At 44.1% G+C, this 25,843-nt stretch overlaps 1 protein-coding gene across 8 annotated transcripts in view; it reads right to left on the bottom strand.

Moving 5' to 3' along the window:
- Pinx1 (PIN2/TERF1 interacting, telomerase inhibitor 1) overlaps positions 1-25,843 on the bottom strand; it is a 59,243-nt gene that overhangs the window by 15,619 nt on the left and 17,781 nt on the right. For 2 of the 8 annotated variants that reach the window (XR_010057822.1, XR_010057820.1), the window contains exon 7: positions 12,057-19,183. The exons of 3 other annotated variants lie outside the window; for them this stretch is intronic. Coding sequence is in view for 2 of the 5 variants with exons in the window: in XM_063274286.1 (XP_063130356.1) it covers positions 25,707-25,748 (42 nt within the window). In the remaining 3 variants the exon portion in view is untranslated. Of the gene's footprint in view, positions 1-12,056; positions 19,184-24,767; positions 25,749-25,843 lie in introns of those variants that run through there. 3 more of the 8 variants (XM_063274286.1, XM_039093329.2, XR_010057821.1) reach the window with 2 other exon arrangements.

Raw genomic sequence — 25,843 nt, 5'->3', positions numbered from 1 at the left:
CTAAAAGTAGACATATGAGAAATATTGATTCTAAAGGAGGTAGAAAAGAGATGTAGGCAGATTGCTCATATACAATTATTATCTACTTTTATACAGTATAAAAATGCTAATAGACTTACAGATTTCTATCCCTTCCTTTCATGTATTTGTGTGTGTGCATGTCGGTATGTGTGTGCATGACCTGTGTCCACATAGGCCAGAGGAAAACTATCCACCTTTCCTTTTGTTGAGACAGGGTCACTCACTGGCATGGGACTTGCCAAGAAAGCCAAGCTAGTGGCTATTAACACTCAAGGACCCTCTTCCTGCCACCCCCGCACTGAGATTACAGTAATGTAATACTACATCCACCCAGCTTTTTACATGGCTTCAGGTCCTCATACTTAGGAAACAAGTACTGTATCAACTGAAACATCACCCCGATGAGTCGTTATCTTTTAAGATAATTACTTAAGTGCTACAATATTTATGGGTAAAATTCTAGTTTCTCAGATGGCTGCTTCAAAGCACCACATGGGGGGAAGTGTCACAGTCCTTGCCCCTCGATGGCCATGACCCAGGCATATCTTAATGGGTTTCCCTAAGGCCCTGCTTTCTCCGGGTCTGTGTCTTTGCTGGTATGGTATTCTTTTCCTCTATAGGGTTCTCCAGCTGGCCAGCTCCTGTGACGACTCCATCCTTGGCCTCTGTGAGCCAAGTCTATCCCGAACATACCTGCCAGACCCCTTCAACATCACACTCCAGGCTTTCGTTCCAGCTGACAGTGTGTGCTTGGACTCCTGACCATACTGTAAGTGGGACTATGTCTCACTCATTTCATAATGTCATCAACAGGGTTAGTGTCGACAAGGAAAAAGCATTTGAGAAAGAACTGGATGGAGGGAGGAATCTAGCTTGAAAGAAAATGATTACAGCAATGGTAAGAGAATGAAGAAGTAAAAAGATTATACGAAGACCACAAAAACTGCACAAAGCTTCTCATGGCCTATCACTGTGGTCTGAAATGCAAATGATTAGATAGTAAGCCTGGTTTTGGCTCTCTGGTAACATCAACACATAGAGCTGATTTTATTCATTAATTTAAAGAAAGTGCTCCAAATCTTAACCTAGAAGTTCTAAATCCACATTAGGACTGCTAAAATGAAGTCTGAAATAACTGGGACCGACAATGATACTGTGTCATGCACCATGATTAGTCCTACTCCACATAACTGAAGTCCACACAGAACCAGTCTGTCGGAGGCTGTGCTTCTGCCCTACCCTAACATCTGCTTCTCCTAAGAGTGGGAGTGAGGTGCTCATATAAACTTAAAGCACTGATGTAACTCAGTGAATAAAATCTCTTGAACTGGGCTGGAGAGATGGCTCAGAGGTTAAGAGCACGGACTGCTCTTCCAGAGGTCCTGAGTTCAATTCCCAGCAACCATATGGTGGCTCACAACCATCTGTAATGGGATCCGATGCCCTCTTCTGGTGTGTCTGAAGACAGCTACAGTGTACTCATATACATAAAGTAAATAAATATCTTTAAAAAAAAAATCTCTTGAACTGTAGACATTATTCTTTGTTTAAATGATCACAAGGAGGTAGCCTAAGACATACAGGCTCAGAGTTTTTATATTAAAACTTTTTAACAATTTAGGAATAAGACTTGTTCACAGGTCTAAAGCACACACTCTATTTATAAGGTTCAGCAATGCAGGACATAAAAGAAACTAACTCACTGCTTCCCAGCGTCACTCAGCCACTTCCTGTCCAGCTTTCCTGTGGAACGCTTGCTGACATTAGCACCCAGGCTGATGGTAAGTGGCTGTCAGCTTTTCTGTGGGTAGGCAGCAATCCCATGGCATCCATCTAATGCACTGAACTCAGTGTGATCTAAGCTCATGCAGTGATTAGAAAGCTACCGGGGGCAGGGGGCGGAGTCAAGTCCACAATCCCTGCACTGGCACTACAGGGCTGAGGCAGGAGAAATACCAGACTGTAGACTAAGATCCTGTGAAGAAACCCCAGTGGTTTGGAGTTCAGGTTCACAAACTGCTTTCAAAGCCCAGCATGTGAAACCCAGGCTCAACGTCATGATGCCGTCACAATTAGAAGAACAGAAGGTCTGAACAACTCAGGACAGATGACCACAGCTGGACACCACTGCAGCTACTTTGTTCAGGAAAAATGTTCTGCTGTGGCAAAGATGAGCCTGTCAAAAAGTGACAGCTCAAAGCAGTCCAAGCCACCTTAGCCCTGCTATTGCTCCAAGAGACTGACTCGGGGTGAACTCCCCAGACATTCAGTCTGCTCAGAAAGGAAGGAGCAGAAACGTCACAAACGGAAGGCCCACCAGCCGTTTGGCTCCTAATAAAACAGACTTAAATCTTTCAGAGGAAGCAAGTTATGTGCTTCCTCTAACCTAAAACTTGGAACAAGAGGTTTTAGGTTAAAGACCAAGTTTCAAACAAAGTTTTTTTCACTGTTATAAATTGGTTCTAATGAAACTGTGCAAGATTACAGCTTAAAGACTGATAGAAACCAAGAAGCACAAAGCCACACTAAAGGAGGTCTTATTAATTTAAGCTAAATTAAACCTGCTCCTAAACTATTCTGTGGAGGGAAATTATCAAGCAGGTCTCTCATGGAAATGCCTTACTTTAGAATGCAAACCTATGTAGGATGCTTAGACTCCACCTAACAGAGTCCAGGTGAGAAACCAGCTAATGACTTAATTACAGTTTGAACCGTGAAGAACTCCTAAGGCAGAGGGGAGCTTCACTTACATCACTTAAAAGGAAGCTTTTCAGGTAGCTGTGAACAGTTTAATGACGCTTGCTTATGTACAAACATTTGCTGTACTAATTACAATCTGGTCTTAGAATAGCAATCCCACTGGGACAGTTTAAACAATAAGCTGGGGTTGAAGCTGTTTTTTCCTCTAGAGCAAAGGTTCTTAAACCCCAAACTCAGGTTAAAAGAAAAGCCTGAATACAAAGGTTTTCCAGGACAGTGACCAACACTGTCGAATGACCTTCTGGAGTACCTGTTGTGAGTATGCGCAGTCCAGCGTGGGCAGGGTGCCTGTGCCTATACGTGTCTGTCTGTCTGTCTGTCTGTGTGCATGCACACGGTTTGCACTCTCCCTGGAATGGAAGGTGTCCAGCTGTCTCTGAAGCAATGAGCCGAGAATGGTTTTCTCTTCTTTAGTATTTAGGTTTGTTGCCATGAAAAATCAAACCAAACTCATTATGTCAGGATTGGCTACCAGATGTTCAAGGTTGTATATATACCATTTATAACATTAATGGATTCTCTGTGACTAGCAAGATGAAGCAGTAACTTTTATTTCTGAAGGTGTCTAAGGTGTCTATCTCATATATATGTGGTCTGGTTCAGTCTTTTTTTTTTTTTTTAACATTTTCATTGATCCAAAAAGCCTTGTAAGCCTATAGAATTATTTATAAAAATGTTTGTACCTCTGTTAATGATTAAGGATTCTCTAATCATTAAAGGTAACCTAGGAAGCTGAGCTTTGATGATCTTTCTGAAGTGACTATCATTTGTTGAGATAGGGTGAGTTGTTTATTAGTGTGTGCTAGGGAAAGAGAACCTTACAGTTAGGTAGACTTCTTGGGACAATTAGACCTGACAACTGAATGCCAAGGCCCTATCTATAACGTGGGACCTAACTCTTCTCTCACATGGTTGGCTTTTGACTTCTGCTTCTATCACACACCAAACCACTCTGCCTTCTTGGTAAACACAGGATCTGTGTTGTAAAGGTAGGAAACAGTCTAGGCAAGAGGGGCCAGGGAAGTGTGAGCAGGGTGGTCCTCAGAAGAGATCCCGTCCTCCAAGTCTTTTGGGCGGGCTGCCAGCCTGCTTCACTGGAGGTTTACTCACTAGAGCGCACACTGTTCAGCTGGCAGAGCTGTTTGGGAATAGACCCCTAGTAGAGGCCTGCTTCGATTCCTGGGGACAGGAACCACTGCGGGGACACAAGGGACAGGCTCATTTAGCTATCTGGCAAGTTCTGAAGAGCTTCCTGTGGAACCAGATGAGGTCTTGTCTCCACAGCAGCCACTTCTCCTTGCCCAGTTATGCCTCCACCCTCCATCCCCATTACGCTTTGGACTACACCATCTGGACGCATTCTGAGACCAACCAAGAGCCAGCTGCAACTAATTGTCCACCAGGGTGCGCAGCTAGATGCTGAACCTTCACCCCAGTCCCTTACTAATGAGGGCCTCACTGGCTCAGCACCAGGACCCAGTAAGTCCTTTCTACGCTGATCATAAGACTGGTAAAAAGGAATTATCTCTCAAAGCAACAGTCACTTTGCAAGTGTTTGTGGTGATGACAGAAGCACAATACATATGTATATCGATGACAAAAGTGTATAGATTTTAACACTTACCAATCATTACCTAAATGTTAGTAAAAAAAAAAAAAGAATCTAAAATATTAATTACTATTTGTGTGTGTGTGTATGAGTGTGCATGTGGAGGTCAGAAAAAGGGAACTGGTTTTCTTCCGTCATGTGGGTGCCACGAATCAATCTCAGGTCATCAGGCTTGGCAGTAAGCACCTTTACCCGCTGAGCCACCTCACTGGCCCCAGTTACATTATCTGACATTATTACTTCAGAAGAAACCATACCAGTTACTAGCTATCACCAGCTCTGATTACTTTTTCAGTTAATAGATGGCAAAGAGCCATATAAAGAAGATTAACGATAAATGGATATGACAGGGATATTAGCTTGTGTCACGGGTTCAACATAGGATTTCTTCAGAAAGTAACGGTATTAAAGGGCACTATGGAGATGGACCCAACAAAATCCAGAATGTGGGGAATTCCTGAAGACAGAACCTTCACAGCCTTTAACAATCAATTCCAAAGGAAAGAGAAGACTATGACATCACCGTCACTAAGCAGCTTACTCCAGCTGAACTATAGGCAGACTGTGCCCACCTGTCTTTGCAGGAGTTCTGTGAATTAAAAATCCAGTCTTTATGCTTGCATGTGCAAGGGCTTTGACCATTGAGCAATCTCCCCACCCACACATCTGTATCTTAATAGACATCAACAAGGAGCTATGGTATGTGGCCATAGCTTCAAATGATGAGGAGTGAGACAAGCTGTAAGGAAAGTGGCTAAGCTGGGGAATGTGTATGTTAAGAGTATGCTACACATTACTCTCCCTCTGTGGCAGTGACCAGAGTCTGGTAGGACAGCACAGGGGAAGAAAGCACCATGGTGCTCACATCAAAGTTGTTCCTGGCCGTTGGACCTGTCACAGTGTAGTGGACCCACAACCCTCTGAGGAGTACAGACTAGTACAGACACAGAAGAAAGAAGGCCTCTGGAGCCACCAGCACAAAGGTGGCCCCCCATCTGTGCGCTGACTCAGACAGGAACAGCGAGGCCGGTGGAGGACTACATTTCCGTTATGAGATCATGCACTGGCCACTGTAGCTTCAACTGAAGCCAGCCTGGGGGTTTTCCCTGAAAGAGTCACAATTCCTCTCCCCAGCAAAACAGGAACTGATCCTAACAGGAATATTATGTAATGCCAGGGAACCAGGAGATTGGGAAAAGCAAGGTTGGGGGAGAAGCACCACAGGATAAAGGCAGAGGTGGGGTGGAAAAGCAGAGCCACTCTGAGCAGCCTTGGGAACAGGGGACAAGGGGCAGGAGACAGACCCAGTAGTCATTCAGCTCCTTCCAGCTTAGTGGAGATACTTTCCAGGGGTAACCAGGTAACCTTCAGACAGTCAGAGCATAAAGGGGAAGTGAGCAAGGGCAGCATCTCCCCATCTGAGAGAGGGACTGCAAGGACCTGATAGAGAAGGCAGAGCTGACACTGGGGTAGTTGTGCTACACCACTGTGAGCCTTTGCATCCAGATCCATTGAGGTGCAAATATCGTAAATACTTAGGGTAAATAGGCATTTTACCCTATGTATATGCTGAAATGATGGCACTGCCCAGCTAGGTAGTAGCCTCACATAGCAGTGGTCTTGTGTGTGGTGAGGGCATGGCAAATTCTCACTGCAACACTTTACAGTGATGACAGGCACCAGGATGAACCTACTCATCTTATAATGTTGCCCAAGCTACCCAAGCTACAGTGGGCAAGCAAGGAACATGCTAGGGGTGGAGTCAAAAGAGCATGGGGAGCATAAAGAACACGTCTCAGCTCAGTGACAGAGCCTAGAGACAGATGTTCAACAGCGTGTCAGTGTTGACTCTACTTCTAGACAAACAGGTGCCCGCCATCACTGCTACACATGCCTGGTAATGCACCAACCTTCTTACTATTGTCTCTGCTATGGGCATCATGAAAATTTTTCTTCTTCTTTCTCATGAACTGGTACAGCTTGTGACTTTTCTAGGTGGACATTCACTGTTTTAATGGTATCAGAGTACTTGATATTAAGACCCGTAGAGAAGACCCAGTAAGTAGTTAGAAACCTGACACCAAGCCTGACAACCTGAGCTCAACTCTGGTAAGAAAGAACCAACTCCTGCAGCTTGTCATCTGACTTCCGTGCTTGTGGCATGGTGCTTGAACATGGTCATACATATGCACACACTCCCACACACAAAATAAATAAAAATACTATCAGTAGGGCTGAAGAACTGGCTTGTCACTTACAAGTGCTCGCTGTTTTTCCAGAGCACTTGAAGTTCCCAGCACCCACTGGGTGATTAGAACTGCCAGTAACTCTAGTCTGACACCATCTCCTGGACTCTACGGATAACTGCAAGCATGTGGCATTCATGCACAAATACACATGCATAAAATAATAATTAACACATATATGCACACATACACAGAGTGAGACAAAGAGAGCAAAACATAAAACCCTACAAGCCTAAGAGTCATCCCCTTCTCCAGTGGACATCTGCCTTTAGGTGTAGGCAGTGGCAGGTGCCAGTCCTTGTGCCTGGGCTGGCTAAAGGCAGCCGCTCCCTTTGCCCCTCACACAGATACTGCTGGTATTGCACTTTCAGAAGGTTCCAGTGTCTCTCTCAATGTGTTCCCCCATTCAGCTCATGTCTTCAGGGGGCAACAAAGGTTACGTGATGTCTTTCAGCATGGCTCAGGACAGAAAAAAGTTCTCAAGTAAGACAGAGGTGACTCACCTGGAAGATACAACACCGTAAGAGAGGGCTCTGGCAGACATGGCCTTGTACAGGAAAACATTAGAAAAAGCCTCCCTTACCTTATCCTCAGTCAAGTGAAACGTAAAAATTCAAACTCAACAGCAAAGTCAACAGTCAACAAACGTACTGGAACGACAGGCCAGACAAGGTCCCCAAGCGCCTGGCAGTATGTTAGGAGGCTGAAGTTCCCTCACGAGAGCCCCACCTGTCGTGCAATGGAGGCCCAGCTGCTATCAGTCAGGATCTCCCCAGGGTCCCCCAATTTGCTCTTTCTCCAACTCAGTGCTACAGCCTTGACTCAGGCTTCTAACACCTCTCTGGAATTTTCTTCTGCCTGTACCTTTAGCATTTTCTCTTCCCACTGCTGCAGACAAAAAACCTTCCTTAGATGCAAAACAATCATGCCATTCTGATGCTTTAACCCCTCCATAGCTCCTTTACCTGCAAGCAAAGAAAGTGGTCTAAACTTCTTTACAGAAGTCTTACATTTCTCCACAGCGCCACTCTCCTCTTAGTGTCTACACTCACCTTGCAACACCCACTCCTATAGACAAAACTATTGGGAACAAGTGTAACAACAACCTTCCTCTCCAGGTCCCAAATCATATAGTGGATTCTCGTGCTTCTCACAGTATATGCAAAGTGCATACAGCCTTCTGGACGGCATCCAGCAGGTTCTGGTGGTGGTTACAGATGACCAGGCAGGGATATGAGGTACTCCAGGCTCTAGCCAGCCATTCTGGGGGTTGAGATTAATATCTCAACACACCTACAATTCAACTCATGCCTGCTGTGCCAGCTGGCAAACTAGACCCAAGAATACAGGTGACTGGTGTCAGTCAAGTTACAGTTAGGATCCAGGCTTGAGGCTGATGCTGGTAACACTCTTCTTTTTAAAAAAGCTGAGAGCTATTTCTGCTCAGGAGGCCTTACCTCCACTCCTGTGGTTGTCCCTGATGGGCTTAGGACCTGCTAGCCCCACATAACTCAAGTATAGGTTCTGAAACAAGGGAAGGGTGGTAGCACCTCTCTCTGGTACTGCCCAGGAAAAGGATCTCACCTGGCCAGCTCTGTTGCTGACAGCTCTGCCTAGGACTGTGTAAGTCTAGGTTGACTAGAAGAATCTAGCCTTTGGAGGCTCCATGGCTCTCATGGACACCTACCCTTTCCTCAGCTTCTACAACATAGGACTCTATAAATGCTGTTTTGTGGAGAAACTGGACTATCTACTCTGATTCAACAACAGAAGGAGTACAGACACTGGCTAATATCTTCTCTTGTGGGTTGAGCTTCTGAATTAAGGCCAAGTAACTTGGATACCTAGAAAATTAGACTTGGCAGATGCGTTCCATCCTTCCATGGCCTTTCCTGGTTCTCAGAACCTTGGGTGGGTAGACTTGGCCACTGCAGTCTCCTCAAGAATCTTTCTACTCTCTGATACAGGGGGCTTTTGTTCTTTCTGGGTGGTCTGGAGCAATGTCTGCCTGCTGGAGGAAAGCAGGCCCCTGTGAAGAAGGTGCCTGGACTCAAGCACTGTGGTATGGCAGCACGAGGACGGGCTACTGTCTCATTGCATCTGGCAGCGCCATGGCTTCTACCTCTTCTTGCTGGGCTCCTCACGTTCCTGTAGAAAGCTGACATGATCCATGACATAGCCCAGTTTGGACCATCCAGGCAGCTTCATCCCCCATACAGCTGCCACATGTGTCTCCACCCTCACCTGCATCTTGGGTGCCCCCTGCATGCTGACATTTTGCTAGGGGTAAGATAAAAGTGAGGATAATGATAGCAAGGCCTCTGCCCTTCAGAAACCTCTTAGTAGTTCCTGACCTCGCATTTGTATCTCAGAGTATCTGCCTGCACTGCTTTAATGAGCGTGCACATTATTTACACACTCCTCTGCTAGCTGGTCTACAAGAGACTTTCCAATGAATTATTATCATGTCAAGAGCCAAAAGGTGGGGCTCTACGCTCAGTCTGCTTAACAGTTTTGTCCAGATCATTACCTTTTCTACTCAAAACTTCAAACAAGCTGATGCAAGGGAAAGGCTGCATGTGTCCTTTGGAGTAAAGGTGTCTATTTCCTTTCATTTGAATTGTGAAAGATCATTAATATTAGCTATATCAGAAATAGCCAACTTTTAAAGGGGAAAGGAAGAGTAGGGCCTAAGTCATTCAGCCTCGGGCATCACCCTCTCAGCAGTGCCATCTCATGGCAATGCCATGAACACAGTTAATGCCACTACAAGTCACTGGAACATGAGTCATGCATGGGCACTTTCTCTATATTCCTTATTACTTGTACAGATTTAGCTTCAGATAATCTTTAAATAACATTATTGCAGTAAGTATCTGTAACAGATTCAGACGAAAACAGGTTCAAAAAAAGGAGGCAAATAACTCAGCTGGGTGTGTAAAGCAATCTGACAAAGAGAAGGTGACCAGAGTCAAAGACACAGGAATGGCTTTAAATCGGGGCAATTGAATGTAAGTTAAAAATGGAGACTGCATAGTTGCTTAGCAATTCTTTATTGATTTTCTCTTTGCGAGTGGGAAAGTTGTGCTGAGGAGATGGCTCAGTCAGTAAGACGCCTAACACGCAAGTAGAAGAAGCTGGGTTTGAATCTCTGTCATCAAGGAAGACACACAATGTCAGGCTCTGGCCTCTAAGCACACAGGTGTCCGTACACACACACACACACACACACACACACACACACACACACGAACACACACACACACACACACACACGAACACATGAACACAAACTCAAATTCACACATGAATTCTGGCCTCTAAGCACACAGGTGTCCGTACACACACACACACACACACACACACACACACACACACACACACACACACACGAACACATGAACACAAACTCAAATTCACACATGAATTGCAGACACAAACAAGTAAGCTCCTAAGAACTATGAATTTTCAACTCATGGTTATGTATCACAATTCACTGCTTATTATTTATTTTTCTAATAATTTAAATTTTAATTGTAAATATAACAAAATAACAAAATAAAGATTCTGGGTTAGCAAGATGGTCTGTGGCTAAGGGCACTTAGAGTTAGGCCTGAGGACCAAAGTATAATCCCCAGGAAATGATGGAAGAAGAAAACCAACTCCTCCCAGTTCTCCTCTGAGCTCTACATCACACCACGGTTCCTGTGCCCTCACCACAAACAAACAAACAAACAAACAAACAAACAAACGTAATGAAATGAAGAATTAAAATGAAGAGCCTCTGAATACCCACACAGATGGCTCCTTTGGCCTACAAAGAGTGGTGCTATTCACAAAGTTAGCATTAGTTTAGGTAGACTCAGGGCTAAAACAATCAGAACATACAAAGAATGTTTCCGGTTGGTACAACTTTAAATTATTAACATGTTGCCTTAATTGGACTTGGCAGTACAAGCTCTGATCTTAGTGCAACAACTTTGTAAAGATGGTGCTTTTTAACACCACCATATGAAAGGTGCTCTGACTTCTTCCCAGCAACAGAGACTGTTGTCTACTATATTTACGAAGAAGCTTCCTGTCCAAGGCACAGGACTTCAACACCGCTGAGGAGGGGTGGTGACAAAGAGGGGAAATAGACATGGAACATGTTTCTAGCTAACTCGCTGTGAAGACTGATGCCCGTTAAATTAGGAAAATAAAATTCAAGAGTGTGTTGACTTCCTTTTCTTTCTTTCCTTGATTCTTTCTTACTTTCTAAGATTTATCTGTTTATTCTAGGCATATGAATGCTCTATTTGCCTGTACACCTGCATGCCAGAGGAGGGCATTATCATATTACAGACGGTTGGAAGCCACTGCATACTTGCTTAGAATCGAACTCAGGACCTCTGGAAGAGCAGCCAGTGTCCTTAATCACTGAGCCATCTCTCCAGCTCACATGTTGAATTTCTAAATGTAAAACTCTAAGATTATGGACTAGTGAGATGGCTCAGTGGTTAAGAGCACTGGCTGCTCTTCCAGAGGACATGATTCAATTCCCAGCAACCACATGGTAGCTCCCAACCATCTGTAAGAAGATCAGATGCCCTCTTCTGGCCTGCAGATGTATACATTAAATAAATATAAATTTTTTTTTAAAACACACACACACACACACACACACACACACACACACACACACACACACAAATGATTTTAAAAAACTCTTAAGATTAATTTGCTACAAAAAGTCATTTTGGCTAGATGAAATTTTAATATAAAAAATCTACTGGATCTATAGGTGAAAAAACAAAACAAACAAACACAAACACAAACCCATACCTCAAGCCAAGCCTACACCTGGTGGTGCAATCAGGAGGCAAAGGATACCTGGGAGTTCCAGGCCAGACAGGGCCACACAGGAAACTTGCTTGTTGTTGATGCTTCTTAAATCTCTAGGGCTAAAGGTCATCGAACCTCCATCTCAAACAAGTAAGTGCAGACATTTCTCTAGCTTAGCTACAAAGGCTTGGCTCAGGTCCCACCCCAACACTCCTATAATCAAAGTAAAAGCGCCCTTCGGAAGCTATCAACCAAAATCTCCAGCAATTAATGTCACTTTATGGAAAACTAAGCATTTACCTCAGAACTTCATGACTTGCTGCTTATAGGCACACAAAATGAATCTCCAAGACTTGCAGCAAAACACACTGTGTCACTGAAGTTGGTCAGCATTAAAAATCAAAGTGACCTCACTTTTAATATTAAGGTCTACGCTAGAGAGTTCCAAATATGACAGCCACTGTGAACCAATAACCACAAAAAGGCTCTCACATGTCCCTCATGGTATGTAAGCTTCCACTCCATTCATCTGAACAAAGAATTTGTACAGTAAAGCCAAGCAGAACAATTGCTTTAAGTGCCTAAAGGAGGCTTACGTTAACTTTCAATGGCCGAGAGTCTCAGGTGTTTCAGAGGAAGTAGCCGGGATGCTGAGAGCCCTGTGGTGGCAGAGCTGGAGCGGTAGAGTACCAGCAGCATCACTCGGGAGTGTGATGAAGATGGGTGGAGCTGGAACTGGTGACAGAAGCACACAGTGACACACAGGAATGACTCATTTGCTTGGATGAGAGGCTTCTCCGCACTCTGGGGAAAACTTGAACAATGGGCAGTCTAGGAAGTCTTTGACTTCACCATGAAGTCAAAGAACCAAGGACTGAAGGCACAGGTCCCCCTAGGCCATGTAGAACACAAAGGAATTTTAACCAGGGTAGAGACTGATGTGCAAACCTCTGACATGAGCCCTGTACTGACTGATGACGCTGCATTTCCGCCTTTTATCTCTTATTCAGGTGGCATCAGTCTGTCTTCTGGAGGACAGACTCACAAAAACCATGACAACAATTCTCTACTGTATGGATAACCCAGCTCACTAGGCATGCTTTCCAGATTGTTATTCTATTTCTTTAGTTCTAAAATTTCCTCAAACTATGTAAAATAATCTTCTTTCTTATGACTTCGGTTGATAAGTTTCCAAGCTTAAACTTCTAATAAGCGTGGTAACATGTGACATAATTGGGACTGGACAGGAACTGTCTTTTTGTTCAGTGTGTTCATGGTACATACGCTGCTCACCTGCTAGTCCCTGGTAATAACTTCTGTTATCTGATCAAATGCCTAGTGTTACAGCTCTTGTGTTTAAAGAACCCTTATTTTACTTAATAATGACTCTTAAGGATAGGCAGAGGGTTACAAATGTTACTCCAGGGCATGGAACCTGGGATAGACTATTCCAGGACTATCTGGCAATGCTGCAGTTCATAGAAGAAGGGCACAGTATACATTGCACAGGACTCAGTACTATTCAAGGTTTAAACCCACTGGTGTCCTACAATATAGTCAGATATAGGGATGGCTGGACCACACAAGGATGTGGAAAGCTCTAGGAAACAAGTCAGCTTACTCCAGTCTTCGTCTGGCAAAGTTGCTCTGCCTGCATTTCTTTTTCTTGATCAGTGGTTTCTTCTTAGTCGTCCAGAACATCTGTCTACAATTCAATTCTAGGAGCCTAAATAAATAATAGGTCCACACTCAGATAACTAACTGATGTTTAGGAGAAGGGCCATATTCATTAACACAGAAAAGGCTCTAAGAAGGCTGTAATATAGCTTTGCTAATTGACCGCATGCTTACAAATATCTATCATCCACAGGATACTTGGGAACTGGGTGGGGTGAAAGCCTGTCAATGATGACAGGAAGAACTAAAGTGACACTGACCACAACTTTAACTGAAGCTGATCTAGTCCCAATCTTCCTCTACTCTCAAATACTTGCTTTTCTACAGCGTGGTCCTCTTGCCTCTACCCCATGGGTGGTGGGGATTACAGCCAAGGGTTTCATGCATGGTAGGCAGGTACTCTAGTAACTGAGCTGCATTCTCAGCTCTACAATGAAGAAAAAGTAGCTAGGTTCTTTTAATCAGCCCAACTAGTAGCTAGGACTCCTGAGTGCAGTCAGGCAGGTAGCTGAAGCTGCATCATGGACGGGCGCGTGAACAGCACGTGGTAACAAACTGGACAAAGCTGAGAGCCTTTCAATCACCTGCTGCTCTTGCAACTCTCAAAAGGGGAAACCATCTTTTATTTTAAATGGAGAAAAAGGAATTATTTTGAATTTGTGCCTCTGCAGTCACACCAGTTTCCTAGAAATTGGTTAAAAATGCCAACCAGTCCACTTAAAGCAGAGACTGAATATTTAAGTATCTTTAGTCATGAACTGGATGGAGGCAGTGAACCTTACTACTCAGTAGCTCCACCTGGTGCCAGCTTTCCAAAAGACACCCTAAACCACACAAGGGCGAATGGCCTGTAGGAAACAGCCATCACCCACAAGGTCAAAGAGCCAGCCTCTTTCCAGCAGGCCCTCCAGGGGAAGAACATTTTTACCTCTTACTTAGTGGTTATGATCAATGATGGCTCCACACTGCAGCTCACTCTGCCTCAAAAGATTCCCATGCAGTTCCCTCAACACCCACTTAGCTTTAACAGGAAGGAGATCGGAGGAAAAAGACTCTAGAGAAGGCAGAACAGGTGGCCAAATCCAAGGGAGAGCGCTTAACAGCTGTCTCTCTCAACTGTGCTTTACCAGACAAAAGTGAGACCCGTGCATGTGATAAGGTACAGAGGCCTGTTACCTGCTACAGTCACAGCACACTTAGCAGGAGGCCAAGGGAAGACACTATTTTCCAAGACAGATGGGAACATGGGGCACAGAAACACTATTGGGTAAAGAAGTTTTCTCTGATCAGTGTGACTTTCTACCAATGCTTGAATGAGGACCTCAATCCCATTCCTGGGATAGTGTTTCTGGCTGACCAGTGAAGCTCAGAAGGGTTGAATTCCTGCTGGAAGTCACATGACTAGAAGGGCAGAGGACTTCATCGCAGGTCTGTGAAATGATAACGGCCCTGCTTTTGCTCATTTCTGTTTGCTACTGCTGGTCTGTAAGATTCAGTTACCTGGTTTTGATTCGCTTTACCTTCTTCTACCTCTGCTGTCACTTCCATAAAGTGAGATCTTCCACAGGACTGGAACCTAGTAAAGGCCTGAAACACAGGATTTGGTGCTGTTCTGAGGGTTTGGTGACTGTAGACTGCATGACATAGAAACAAGCCTGTGCAGCTGAAGCGTGCCAGTGTGATCCAAAGCCACCACAGGGTGTCACCCAGGGAGCACTGCTCCACGGTTCTTCTACTGAACCATTTACTAGGAACAGCTAACTATAACAGAATGGCATCAGTATACACGATCTGGCTGAGAATCAGTAGGAATTTTTTTTAGTGCTATGCTAGCCTCGAAAGCAAAGGGAACCACTCTCACCCCAGCCTTCCCACAGCCAAGAAAACGGACCCTGGTATAGGACCTGTACTACTCAGTGCAGGGACCACAGGCCTGGCCAAGGCTAAGTTTAATAAGGCAACTGCATCTTATAGGATCCTAAGAAAGGTTTCTTCTTTGGATTTATTGTCTTTGCTTAGGAGGATTGAGATAATACATTTATAAAAACACTGCTTCTGAAAAATAGAATCCTAGAGTTAAAAACCCTTAGCAAGGACAGGCAGAGGTGTACACTTAAAATCTAGCACTCAGGAGGGGGAAAGCAAGGAGATTCCAAGTTTGAGGGCAGTCTAGGTTACATTATGAGCTCAAAGCTGGCATGAGTTGCATAGGGAGACCCTGACTCAAAAATAAATGGACAAATACACAACCCAAACTATGCTGGGATGTGGCTCACAGACAGATCCTCTGCCTAACACACAATTCTACAGGGTGGGGAAAAGAAAGCAAATCCAGAACAACACTCAACTAAAACCCAAATAACTAAAGGGAATCTCCTTCTCCCCCCAAAAAACAACAGCAGCAGCAGCAGCAGCAACAACAGTGACTTCTTCCTAGATCATGAAGCAACCATGGCTCATCCTGCAGAGAAAAACAGCGCAGAAAGCAAGCAAGAAAACCAGATAGTTCACTGAGGGTTTGCTAAGCACAGACTGAACTCACCTTGCCTCTACTAAAAGCAACTGATCAGGAGTCAGGCACTGGCTGAATAGCTAAAAGTTATGGTGAATCTTCACATCTACTTAGGCCTTAGACTCCCCAAGTAAAGAAGCAGAACCCAAAGCAATCTGTATAAGTTTTGGAAGCTATGTTTTTGTGCTTCTTACATATTCAGGTAATATGTAATCCCTTCTCAGATTTCTGGCAAGTTTGAAGACTAGTTATAGTCTCATAATTGAACTTAAGTTGTTTAGCATTGAAGAAGATGTTCTATTGAAAGGATGGCTTTCAAATGGTAATGTAAGTGAATATCAAAACATAATTCAGGTATAGAATTGTAACTTCTTTAGGTTAGGATAGATGATAGAGTAATGTATCTAAATTGACAAAATTGATAGACTGGATGTTATTAATGTATACCATACTTTATAGTTTACATAATTGTTATAATTCCGTTCAATGTATATCTGAGGGAAAAGGCCTTTTTAATCGGACAAAAGGGGGAAATGTAGCTGCTTGTATTCTTATGCTAATTTGTTCCTCCCAAACCTGTTGGCAAGAGTATCTGCACTTAAGACACCAAGGAACCCTGCCTCAACCTCAGTTGGTTCTCATTGGTAAATAAAGATGTTGACAGCCAATGGCTGGGCAGGGCAGACAGAGGCAGGACTTTTAGCATTCTTGGGCTAGGGACAAGGAAAAAGAAAAAGATCTCCATGGAATGAAAGGGAGAGGAGAGCTGCCACACCTGAGGAGAGTGGGGAAGGAGTCGGGAGAGTGCGGTCAGCTGGGCATCACTCTGGGTCCAGTGCAGTCAACATAGAATGTAGGATTTAGTAAGTAATAACTTGGATTATTGGTGGCAGTGGAGTAGAGGTGGGGGTGGATTAACCACATGGAGGTTAGAAAGTGGCCCAGCCATTGAGCTGATAAAGGCATAACAAAATATAAAGGCTGTGTGTGTGTGTGTCTTTCATTTGGGAACCCAGAACATTGGGGTGGGTAGTGAGGACCATGTTGCCCTGGGGTTTAACTTTTAAAATGTTTCACATAGAAGCACAGCCTAGAACTCTCAGTCCTCTTCATGGTGGACTAAACAAGTTTTGTCTCTCTGGACCTTGGCTTCCTTTGTCTGGAAGTGACTGCAGTTGTAAAACTGTCAATCACTCTGAGGACTAAGTGACATAATGGAGACTTGAGCTCGGGTCCCCAACTTATGCAATCTTCACTCGAAAGATGCTCCTAGATGAAGGACAGTGGGACAGTTTTGTCTCTGAGAAGCCCTACAGAGAGAAAGAGTTCCAGGTAGCACTCTACCTGCTGGGAACTGTTTCCGAGATTCCTGCCTGCTAAAGAAACGCATCTGCCGGAAGACACAGTACCTCAGCACTGGCCATGGCCGTGCTAGCCAGAGAGAAACAGCAGCAAAACAAGACTCCACACTAGAACCATCACAACGTGCACATGAGCATCATGCCTCTGGAGTCGAGGGGAAGTGAAGACATCGGTACCTTGCTGATGAACAACTCCAAACAAAGGAGCAAATAAAAACAAAACAAAACTGTCACCTGCACGTGGATCTGTTCTTCCAGCTGGGCTTGCCTCAGTGGGAGAGGATGCGCTTAGTCTCAGAGACTGGAAGTACCAGGGTAGGGGGTACCCAAGGGGCCCTACCTGCTCAGAGAAGGGGAGGGGGATGGTAGAACTGTGTGTGTGTGGAGGGGTGACTGGGAGGGGAGTGAGATGTAAAGTGAATAAATTTAAAGAGAAAAAGGCAAGATGGCACTGAATCCAGAAGCCTCTGGGGCAAGTGACAAACCACACCTTCTAGGGGCACACACAGATGATTCAAGGTGAGGCTTCTCAAGCTACACACAGCTGGTTCCCTGGCAGAGGACACTCCATCTGTCATGTATATTATGCTATGCAGACACCAAAGACACTCAGCATGCTACCTCAGGCTACAGGAATTTTACTTGTATGGGGACAGTAATCGAACTCCAATATGCCAGGCAGAAAGAAGCTTTGCACTCCAAATGACAACAAAAACCCTTTCAGTTACCAGAGTCTTAAGTCTGCATGCTCCTCCCCTGCCTTGACTACCCAGCAATGAGGAGAGGTGACAGCAGGTCCAGGAGGAACCAGGAACTCCATTTCTTCACCTCACTTCTCTCCTGTGTGCTCATGTGATGACTGAAAGGAGGGAGTCTTAGATCTTTAGAGATTCAAGGGTGCTCGAAGGAATGGGTATTGGATTCCAGAGAGATCTAAAACATTTACTTTCTGCTAACATCCTGACTTCTACTATCATTAATACACTGAGCAGAATGATTAAGAGTATCTTAGGGATGATGACATTTTAAATTTACACACAAAATAATTAAGCTGTCTTTGGTAGAGTGGAAAAAAATGGTAAGGAACACGTCATTAAAATCTATTAAAAAAAAATTAGGCATGGTAACACATGCTTTTTTAATCCCTGCACTCAGAGAGGCAGACAGGATTTGAGAGGACTGGTCTACAGAGCTAGTTCAAAGACAGCTAGAGAAACCCTATCTCAAAGCAAAAACAAAAACAAACAAGCAAACAAAAACCTGTAAAAATTTTAATTTGTAAAATGTTCAAATATGCAAAAAAATTAATAAGGTCCCTGTGGTGATTTGAATGAAAATGGTCCCCATAGCAGGCTCATGGGGAGTGGCACTATTAAGAGGTATGGCGTTATTAGAGAAAGTGTGGGGGTGGACTTGGAGGTTTCAAATGTTCAAGCCAGGCCCAGTGTCACTCTCTTTTCCTGTTGCCTGCCAATCTGCATGTAGACTTCTCAGCCACTTCTCCAGCACCATGTTTGCCTATGCAGCTCCATGCTTCTTGCCATGACAATAATGGACTAAACCTCTGAACTGTAAGCCAGACCAACTATGGTCATATCTCTCTTCACAGCAATAAAAACCCTAACTAAGGTATGTTCAAACTCTTTCCAACAATTTTTAAAGTTTTAAATGGTTGATCACTTACCTAGTATGCACAGGGCCCTGGGTTCGATGCCACGCACCATAAACAATAAGCAAACAATACACATCAGTAAGAAGCCGAGAAAACTCCTCAGACAATCACACCAACAGTACACCAAATAAAATGAAAATAAGCCTTTAAGACACATCAAGAACCAGACTTTAGTCAGCTTGTGTTTGGCCAAACGAAGTCTGGAACAAGCCTCCATAGACATATGGTTAGTACGTTGTATAGGGTCTCTCTCTACACAGCACCCTGTTTTTTCCACAACTTCATTTTCCCCTACATCATGGGCTTATCATCAAAATTGTGTCAGTTGTCTTGAGCTGTATCCTATATTTTGGACTTCTGTTTCTTTCTTTATGAGGGCAGTAAGCCTGTAATTCCTCTATAGTTTCTGTAACTGCAGACTACTTTCAGACTTCACTGGCTGTAAGTTCAATTTTCTTCAGGGACTTAGACTGTGTCACCGACGAGCACATCAACACTGATCTGTGAGATAGAAGGCTCTTGATTAGCATCAGAAAAGACCTTTCTTTCCCTTGAAATTACACCTACTATGTAAATTAATTTGAGTAGCTCTTAGTATGCATAACTGTGATGTTAATCGTCCATGTCAACCTGACTGGATTTAGAATTACCACGGAGATATACTTCCCTGTTGTCTCTAGGTTCTTCAAGAAAGGTTTAACTGAGGACAGACTTGAACGGGAACAGCACCATCCAATGGGCAACACTCGAACTGAATGAAAAAGGCCAGCAAGATGCCTCAGTGGGTAAGGGTGCTTGTTACCAAGTCTGGTAACTGGACCTCACCAAGCTATCTTACTTTCCTCTCTTCCTGACTATAGATGCAATGGGATCAGTTGCCTCACATTCTTGCTGCTATATATATAATCCTGGAACTAGAAGGCAAAGTTAAACCTTCTTTCCTTTCTTAAGCTGCTTTGCCAGCAACAGGAAAAGAAACCCATAGAATAAGCTTCACATTGAAGTTCAATCTATTGATCAATTTAATTATGCAACTACTTAAATGTTACCTAGCTACTCAGTGGGCAACTGCTAAAGATACCGAGTCAGAGCCACCTATGATCAGCTCTGTGTAGGTACCAGCGTCTGAGAGGGTTGATCAGGGGCTGTACGATACAGCAAGGAAGCAGGCCCGAGCAGGCAATGACAGAACCTGCTCCCTTGACTCCCCTACTCCACTGGTGGTCAGAATCTCATGTCCTGGCTATTTTGTCTTTTAAATAGGAACGAACGTTCTGGTCTTTGTCACAGAATTGAGTGGGTAAGAGGAGTAAGGTCAAGGATCAGCTATGCTCCAGCGTGAGGCAAGGGCAGGAAGGCTAGGACTGCAGAGCCTTCCCGTCCCCAGCATCTCCTCTCTGCTTCCATGTCTGGAGGCTGCGAATTACCTGTATCCTTCCAGGATACCAAGAGAAGTACGTGCTTTAAAAATGGAAGAAACTGACCTGCATTGTCAGTAACATTTATAAGGCAAATTTTATAACAAAGGACGAACTCTCAATGTAAGATTTTATTCCATAACACAAAGGTAAAGGAACTGAAGGTGCTGTGGGGTACAGGCAGGAGAGCGAGAACAGACAGAGCGTGGGCAATGCTCTTTCTCATTACGAGCTACTCCAGGCATTAGCATTTCCTCACCTATGGGCATTATCTATTTGTTAAATAGTAGCGGACATTCGAAGAGTCCATTCTATGTGCTGGCCACTCCTGCAAATGCCGCACTGGTGACCTCCCTCACCCTCACTGCTTATTGGCCCCATTTAAAGGTGAGAAAATGTGAGCTTGGAGAGGATAAGCCCCACCAACAGCCACTTGGGCCTCAGACAGGACTTAGCCTCAGGCAGTGTGAGCCCCGTCAGGAGAGTTTCACTTTGAAGGAAGGCAGGCAAGGAGAATCTCACAAATTATTATGTAGAAAGCTGTTGGACTTCACCTATGAATAAGCCTAGACAGGAAAAAGCAATCTGCCCAACAGACGTGAGTAAATGGAGAGCACTTATTTTCTCATCTCTAAAATCCTTTACTTTTCTATCAACAACACAAAATGCTGCCTAAACAGCAAGGGCAGCAGAAAAGAAAAAGTTGGGAAAAAAATTGCAGTCACACAAACTGTAGTTAAAAAATGACTAAGTTTCCTTGATATATGAATTTGTTGGAAAACCATTTATCAACAGCCTGTTTCTCTCTAGCAGAGTCCCTCAAGCCGAGAGCCATGTCATTCCCCTTTGACTGATTAATTAGCCAATCAGGGGACATTTTTCATTGTGAGGCATGATGGTTTATTGCAGCTAATGTTTGGTCTCTAATGGCGACATATTAAAGCCAACTCGGCTATTTTAGCCCCGTGGAGTGACCAAAAGGAAAGGATAGGAGATAAATCAAGAGTGCCCTTCAGTTTCCCTTCAGTCCTTAACAAAACCCCCGAGGAGCAAATGGCTAGAAGTGAGCCCTACCAATAAAGGGAAAACAAATAAAAGAAAGGCACAACTGCCTTCAAGCCAAGGTAGTCCTTCCCCGTCTCTGAGGCACAATAATTTATCCTCTATGATTAACAGACCACTGATAGAATGGACACCTAAAAGTCAATAGCTTGCTCTTCGTCCTTTTATCAGAGGCTGGGCTCGATAGGAAAGGCAGCTCTGCAATGCTTCTTGCTCACTGCAACGATTCTCGTGCGCTCTGGATCCAGAGCAAGCAAGTACTCCCATGGCTGATTCCACCCCTACATTCTACTCCTGCCATACAAGCTCCCCTGAGCCACAAGGTGTAGGCGTCTCCTCCATCCTCAGGCCACTGGCAGGCACTGAAGCACAAGGAAGCAAGTCCAAATGCAAAAGAGCACATACAGCTGCTCATATCCAGGAGCCAGATACTTAGTACATTGATGGATAGAGGAAGCAGCAGGCTATGCAATTTCACACACAAGTATGGAAAACTACCAGCCTTTCTGGCTTTCAAGGGAAGCCAAAGACACACCTAGCGGTCTACTAGTGCAGACACATAGATGCTTTGCTTGTCTAGAGTAGTTACAGCCATTCCCTTAGCATGCATCTTAACATCTTCACAGTTTCCTTCGGTCCCTAGTTACACTGGCAAGTAGGGACCCCAGAGGCACAGGAGTTTGGCTTCTTTTGTATACTGGAGGCACAGACGCCTTCAAAGCCTACCTCGATTCCTAGTTTCATGTAGCCTTGCCTGCCATTAGCAAGGTCAAGGGCTCTCCAAGTGGGTGTTGGGTTTCTCAGTAGAGCATTCAAGGCAGATAGATGACTGCTCATCTCAAGGCTCCAGGCAATGTCCTAGCTCATTCAGCTTCCAAAGCTCCACAGCATCCCCACAGCCAGTCTATCGGCTGCAAGCAAATCGAAGCCACCCAAGGTTGGGGAAGGGCAGTTGGAGGTGAAGAGGTAATAGGGAACCTGTAAGAGCATGTGGAACAGACGCATTGCCCAGGCCCTTGGTGGAAAACAGAACCTGCCACCAGAACACATAATTCAGCACTCTTATTTCATAGGTGAGAAACTGAGTTTACAGATAAACAAGGAATATCCAAGACCGCCTGACCCTTGCCATCATCACTCTCTTCAACAACCACTTCAAGATCTTTTACATCCACTTCTTGGACAAAGAATGTTAGTGGACGAATAAAAATTAAGTAATAAATGATGGCCGGTAGCTTAGTAAAACGTGACATACCTTGGACACCAGCAGCAAGTCATACAGGTGATTTCATGTGCTCATCCTCCAGAATCAAAGCTTAGGATTGACGACTCACAGCCTTTCGGTCACTCTTAGCTACACAAGACTTCCTGCTGGACATGGACCACAGTTGCATCTTTAGCTGCTGTTCAGTGGTCAGTCTGAGTGGTTCACTCCCCCAGCAGCGAACCCCAGGTTCCCCTTGGAGCTCTGCTTCCTCCCTTCACGGCTCACCTGTGAACCACGCCCAACTCTGTTGCCTGTTCCAGTGCACAGCACACATCTCAGAAGCCTTTTTCATGAATATTTCTCTGAACACACTCCTTTAAATACAGCATCTAACCTGAAGTCAGTCTGCTGGTGGCAAACAAGCAAAAGGCACAAGTTCTACATAAGCACTGGCCCATATTTGGGCCAGTGGCATGCTACAAATCTTACCCTGGGTTAACCTGGGATCAAATTACATGTCCTATCCTCAAATGTAATGAGTCAATGAAACTCTACACATCTCATTAATTCACCTTCAAAAGGTAAAAAAGTTTGGACCAAAAGTTCCAACTTAGATTATTTGAATCTGGATTCTTTATCAATGGCCAGACGATGACAAGTATGAAAATCATTATGGATGAAGAAGAATCAACTGTGGAATTCAAGTGTATCATACCACATGTTTATGAAAACGGGCTAGATTTATTCTAACTAAAAGATACTCAGCAGATCATAAATGCCTGTCTCTATGGTGCCCGGCTCTGCAGTGAGGACAGAGATGGAGGGCCACATCCTCTAATTATTCACCAATTCAACCTAGCTTACTAGTATAGAGTATTAGCACGGAAGTCTGGAAGGAATGGGCAAAACCAAGCCTCCAACTCAAAGACAATTTGAGTAAGAAATATTTTAACATTTTGAAGAAAAAAACTTTTTGTAACTGTCTTTTACAAAGGATTTAAAGTACTGCATCCAACTAGGAAAAGAAGGAACGGTCTAAAATGCCTCGTGAATTAATCTACCAAGCAGAAAGGGGTCTGCGTGGAAGCAGTGTTCAGCTGGAATGATGAGCAAGACATGGCAAAGTGGATGTGCAACATGAGATGAGAAAGGTGCCCAGACTTAAGCCATGCAGAAAGAGCCATCACTAAGTCGGTATCTTAAGTGTACACAAAAAAATGCAGCGTTCTAATTCGGTCGGGTCATATGGTGACAACACAGGCACTTACTTGCCAGGAGCCTATGCCAGAGGCTGTTGTCTAAAGAAACAAAGCGAGACTTTTAGTAACACATTTCCAAACCTCGATATGGTTTGGGGTATTTTCTCTAGTGATAAGGCTGAATCAGGAAATAAGCTGGATGGAGGAAGGAAACTGGGAAGGTGGGGGAGGGAAAAAATGAGAGGGGGAGCACACTAGAAAGTATCAGGAAGTTCACCCAGATAGGAACTAATGGAATTTGTTTTTTAGTGTCTTCCAACTTCAATCTGCAAACGTGGGACACACACACACATATACATAATTCCTAGAAGTAACAAGTAATTTCAACTCAGTATACTGGACCATTTCTTTGTCTTCATAGAGAATGCAGGTAGATCCAGTTTAGAAAGCACTCTGCTTCACTGTTTTCCAGCTAATATAGAACCAAGTTGGAGAAAGATTAACTCAAAACTAGACAGGCACAGCTATCCATCCCTGCACAGTGTAGTTTACTAACAATTCTGAGTAGTTGACAGTTTATGATGTTCCTTCACTCATTAAGCAATTTCTTCTGAAGAGCCAGATGCAGGCGGGAGCTATGCCCCTCCCAGCAGCCTCTCCAGCTGAAAGAAACGCTGAGCGCCAATAAAGTGAACAGAGAGGTCAGAGCCGAGGCCTGTGGCCCTGTGGGGACAGATGCCTTAAGTCCTGCAGCAATGAGAAACAGCAACAGCCAGGAAACTACTCTAGCCTGAGGCAATGTCTGAAAGCCAATTTCTGACAAACTGTACTCATCTTTAAGAACATAAAGTATTACATGCAAGTGTTAATCCAATAATCTCCCCTCAAGAATGTTCTATGGACACCAGCAGATGGTGCCTGGCACTGAAGGCAGCTCGATGAGTACTTTTTAAAGAAGATATTAAATATCAGCCTCAAAGTTATGCAAGGTATCATTTAAGAAATAGTTAAAAACTAAAGTCCACTTTTACAAGAGAATGCACAATTAAATTTCTATTTACTGAACCCCTACCATGTGCCATACTGGATGGTGTACATATTAGGAACCCAGAACTGGATATAAAACAAGTCCTTTGTCTTTTAAGATGTTCGCTATCCTGCCAAAAGTACTTGACAGATGAAAAAGTCCACATGTACAATACAGTAGATGGATTTCTTCATTAGATACATTGAAATCATTAGGCACAATGTTTGGCAATGCAAAACATAAATTCAAGCCAATGTTGCTATGGGGGTCAAGGGAGGAAACACAATAGTCCAACTGAGAAGAGGAGCCAAACAAAACAAGTGTTTTCAAACCAATCTGATCAAAGGCCTTTTGCCCTTGCTGTGCAGACTGTTGTAAGTAACATGGTAAGGTTTCTTAGCAACACTATTTAAGGAAGGTGCAGCTGTACCTAGAACTCAAAAGCAAACCCAATGTATATCCAAGATAGAACTGCATAGGGAGACCTTTGCTTGCTGTCCTTAGCAGTTAGACAGGTTGTTTTCTGCATGCATGTGGCTATACACACGGACTCATCTCCTCACTGTGCACATGGGCAGACTTCAGGATCTGCAGGCAAGCAGGCTCCACAGATGACCGTGTGGCACCTGGAGGTTTGTGAAGCCCAGCCACACAGTGACAGTGAATGGAGCAGCCATCAGTCTTAGCAGGCCCCCAGGAGCCCCAGGAAGCAGCTTCTTCCATGCTCACCCTGCTAAAGGAGTGGGGTAGAGAAGGGCTGGGCAACAGAGGAATCCAGTCCTAATTCACAAAGGAAATTATCCAACAACATCTCCCATCATAGATAATTCTCAAGTTTCTAAACATAACATTGAGTAACAAATATCTACTGCCCTGGAAAAAAAGATACCCGTCAGTCTGGAAAAATGCAGGAGATAATGAAAGGTGTCTTTGTTCCATGGTCACCAGAGACCTTCACAGGAACCAACAAAAGAACATAGGCACAGCACACCAGATTCACGGAGGAATTGTGGCAACCATATACTCCAGTTATTAGCTGAAATGAATTTTCATTCTCTCCATAAATCCAGCTAAAGTCTTTAGTTTTCACATCAGGATGACAGACAGTCTCTCACATTTGGAAGTAACGCAAAAGTTCTGTGCAATATATAGCCTGATGGAATCAAACAGAATATGAATTATGGGATCATTTGTATCTTCCAGTTTTGAAACAAGCCAACATGTACAACAGAGGTGTATCCACTGTCC

The sequence above is a fragment of the Rattus norvegicus genome, chromosome 15, assembly GCF_036323735.1.
Source record: "Rattus norvegicus strain BN/NHsdMcwi chromosome 15, GRCr8, whole genome shotgun sequence".
Lineage (NCBI taxonomy): Eukaryota > Metazoa > Chordata > Mammalia > Rodentia > Muridae > Rattus > Rattus norvegicus.
This window is presented reverse-complemented; position numbering and strand designations above follow the sequence as displayed.